The sequence below is a fragment of the Monopterus albus genome, unplaced genomic scaffold (assembly GCF_001952655.1).
Source record: "Monopterus albus unplaced genomic scaffold, M_albus_1.0 scaffold29.1, whole genome shotgun sequence".
Classification (NCBI taxonomy): Eukaryota; Metazoa; Chordata; class Actinopteri; order Synbranchiformes; family Synbranchidae; genus Monopterus; species Monopterus albus.
Genome location: NW_018127909.1, coordinates 1,020,957 through 1,024,065, shown reverse-complemented (window position 1 = coordinate 1,024,065; position 3,109 = coordinate 1,020,957). Strand labels below are relative to the sequence as shown.

The 3,109-nt window shown below is 47.3% G+C and overlaps 1 protein-coding gene across 1 annotated transcript in view; it reads right to left on the bottom strand.

The window, feature by feature from the left end:
- Window positions 1–328: 328 nt before the first annotated feature.
- Window positions 329–3,109, bottom strand: part of rtn4rl2a (reticulon 4 receptor-like 2 a) — a 3,778-nt gene continuing 997 nt past the window's right edge. Inside the window, exons 2-4 of the mRNA XM_020595980.1 lie at window positions 2,871–3,097; window positions 2,470–2,703; window positions 329–2,279 (exon numbers count right to left, since the gene is read on the bottom strand). Of these exons, the coding sequence (XP_020451636.1) occupies window positions 1,422–2,279; window positions 2,470–2,703; window positions 2,871–3,097 (1,319 nt within the window). The 3' untranslated portion in view covers window positions 329–1,421. The remainder of the gene's footprint in view (window positions 2,280–2,469; window positions 2,704–2,870; window positions 3,098–3,109) is intronic.

Sequence of the window (3,109 nt, the reverse complement as noted above, 5' to 3'; positions counted from 1 at the left end):
TCACTGGAGTGACAAACCTACTGACGTATTTGCCTTTTGCAGCGTTGCTAGCTTGTGAATCCATTCATTCTCATTTATCCACTCACACAGACAGATGCCCAGCACAGCCAGTCATTTTGAGCCGCGTCTAACTGACACATCAGGTCCATTTGGTCAGTCCTTTTAGTCCACGCAGCAGTAATCTGGTACTTTATATTGGATTAGTGTTTTTACTCATTTTGCCCCAAATGTGTTCTCTTGAAAACAAAATAACTCTGCAGAACACCTTTAAATCCCTTTATATGTATATAATCTGTAGCCCTAAAGAAAACCATGATAGACAGCATGATTCAGGAAATATTCAGTGTAATATTTTATCAAGATCTTCATCTGCATTCAAGTCAACAATCTTTATAATTTATACATATCAATATGTCACAGAAAGACATCCAAAAACCAAAATCTATGGCTTCCTGACAGGAAGCATTCATTCCCTGTGGTTGTCGCAAACGACACCATATTTACAGAAAATGGTGAAGGGCATGATGGATGGAACAACTACTGACAAGTGGATTCATCACTTTTCTCCTGCTAGTTGCTGCTTCTACTGCCAGCACTGTCCCGCATAGTGTTTCCCTCTACTCTCACTTCTACTTTTCTTATTGCTTCATGAACATTGCCCCCCCCCCTTGTTCCTTTTTCTCTTCTTCTTTTTACTCCTGTTTCTTTAGACATCCCCTCCTCTCCATATCATTTTCCTTAACAGCCTTCTTCATTCATTTCCCTTCATCCCTCCCTCTCCTTCCCCATAATTTTACAGTAGATTTTCTTCTCCCCTCTCTCTCTCACACATAGTTAACTCGGCTTCACTGTGATCTGTCCTATAGAAGCACTGTTCTTCACAGTTTTCCTGGATAAAGATGAACTTGATGAACACTCACAGAATACATACCTATTTACATGACACTTTAAGTGGTTACAGTATTGTCATTACTGTGCATTCATTCTAACAGTAATTAAAGTATGTAGCAGCCATTTAAATGGATGCACTAATAGCACTGGTAGTTTTAACTAAGTTGAGGTGACAAAATTGACAACATTATTCACAACTGCTATCAAATTGCACTAGAGATGGACTCAGCCCTCGTGTCCCTGATTGCAGGGAATCATAACATGACTTCATACAGGTAAGACACAGAAAGCCATACCTGCAGAGTATTGTAAATATATGACCTTAGCTGAAAAAAATCTTACCAGCCCTGAAAAGTGTTAAGCCCTGCAGGTGGTAGATTTAGAACCTAACCATCCCCTCATCTCCTTCGCTGTGCCTTGAGAATTGGCTTACAGCAAAACAGGCAAAAGGGGTGTAAAAAGTCTAACAGGGGTCCTCACAGCCTTTAAAACAGGCTAGAAGGGACAGGGTGTGGTACTAAGAGTCTGATTCAGCCGACAAGCAGTTGGAGGTTGAGGCAGAGAGTGAAAACAGAAAGGGCTAGTAGTGAGAAAGAGGGTGGGAAGGGGGAGGGAGAGGAAGAAGATGGAGGCAGGTCAAACTCAGGTGGACATTCAAGCTCGAAGCATCGCAGGGTGACACCTGAGTCCTCATTGCCATAATTTGCCCAATATTCTTCTGGGTCAAGTTTAGGTAGTGCAAGTTCTTCCTCGCCCAGCTCGTACTTGACTACTGAGGTGGTTGTGGATGGGCCTTTCCCATGTAAACCAGCCTTGACAGTCTCTGAAGCCTTCTCAAATATACCTTTTGTGGATGACTGGGGCCTGTTCTTGTGGAACCACCAGCGGGTCTTGGTGCTGAAGGTGGTGGTGGTGGAGCCGGCGATGGAGCCAGGGTCGGGCAGGGGGCAGAGAGCGAAGTCCATCTCACGAAGGAAGCGAAGGTCCTGGCCACGGCGGGTGGAGGGAGAAGCACAGATCACTTCTGATGAAGAGACACGGGCCTCACGGAACCACTCCCAAAGGGCACGGGCCTCACAGCCGCAGGACCAGGGATTGGCATTGAGTCGGAGGAACTCAATGCCCTGGGTGTCCCTCAGGGCCTGGCTGGGGAGCTCAGCCAGGGAGTTGTTGAAGAGGAAGAGCATGGTCAGGCGGCCAAGATCACGGAAGGCGCGACGGTTCACCTGCCTGATGCGGTTGTCATGAAGGAGAAGGCGGTCAAGATTAACCAGCCCACGAAACACATTCTCTGAGATGGTGCGGATTCGGTTGCCATGCAGGAATAGCTGGCTCAGGTTGATGAGATCAGAAAAGATGTCGTCCTGCAGGAAGTGGAGATTATTTTCCTGAAGAAGAAAGGAAAAAATGGAAAAGGGTTACTATGTAACAGACACTCTGGAGTTTGTAATATTTGTCACTGGTCATTTGTAATGCTGTGTGTATGTATAGCCTATGTGTGGGTGGTTGCATGTGTGTGTGACTAACTGCGTGTCAGAGTTAACTGCATGAATTTGTATGTTGCTTCAGCACCCCTACCTGCAGGTAGAGGAACTGCAGGCTGTAGAGTTTGTGGAAGATGTCATGGGGCAGGGCAGTGAGCCGGCAGCGGTGCATGTGGAGGCTCTGGAGCTTCTCAAGGCCACGGAAGGCTCCTCCCTCCAGCCTGTGGAGGTTAGGGTTGTCCCCCAGGTCCAACTCCTCCAAGTCCCTCATCTCACTGAAGGCCCCAGCCTCAATCCACGTGATGTTGTTGGAAAACAGCCACAGAACCTGATGCAAGAAAACACGGTGTGATTATTGTTCTCAAGGGAAATTACTTAACATTAAAGCTGAAAACAATGTTAAACATGCTGAAATATAGCTTATCTATATGTAAGAACTAAAGATCATGTTCTTTGTCCTCCCTTGTAAATTGTGGTTTGCACAGTCCTGCTTACCTGAGTTCCGAAGCCAAAAGAGCCAACTCTAAGCTCCGTGATCCGGTTGTTCTGGAGAAACACGCGCTGCGACTCATAGGGCATTCCGACCGGGACGGCGGTGAAGTTCTGCGCCTGGCAGCTCACAGTCATGGGCGTCGGGTAGCACACGCAGTGATGCGGGCACCCCGATGCCGGACTCGGCTTGCCGAGGACCATCCACACCACCAGCCAGAGCGAGAGACCGCCTGGAGGAGAGC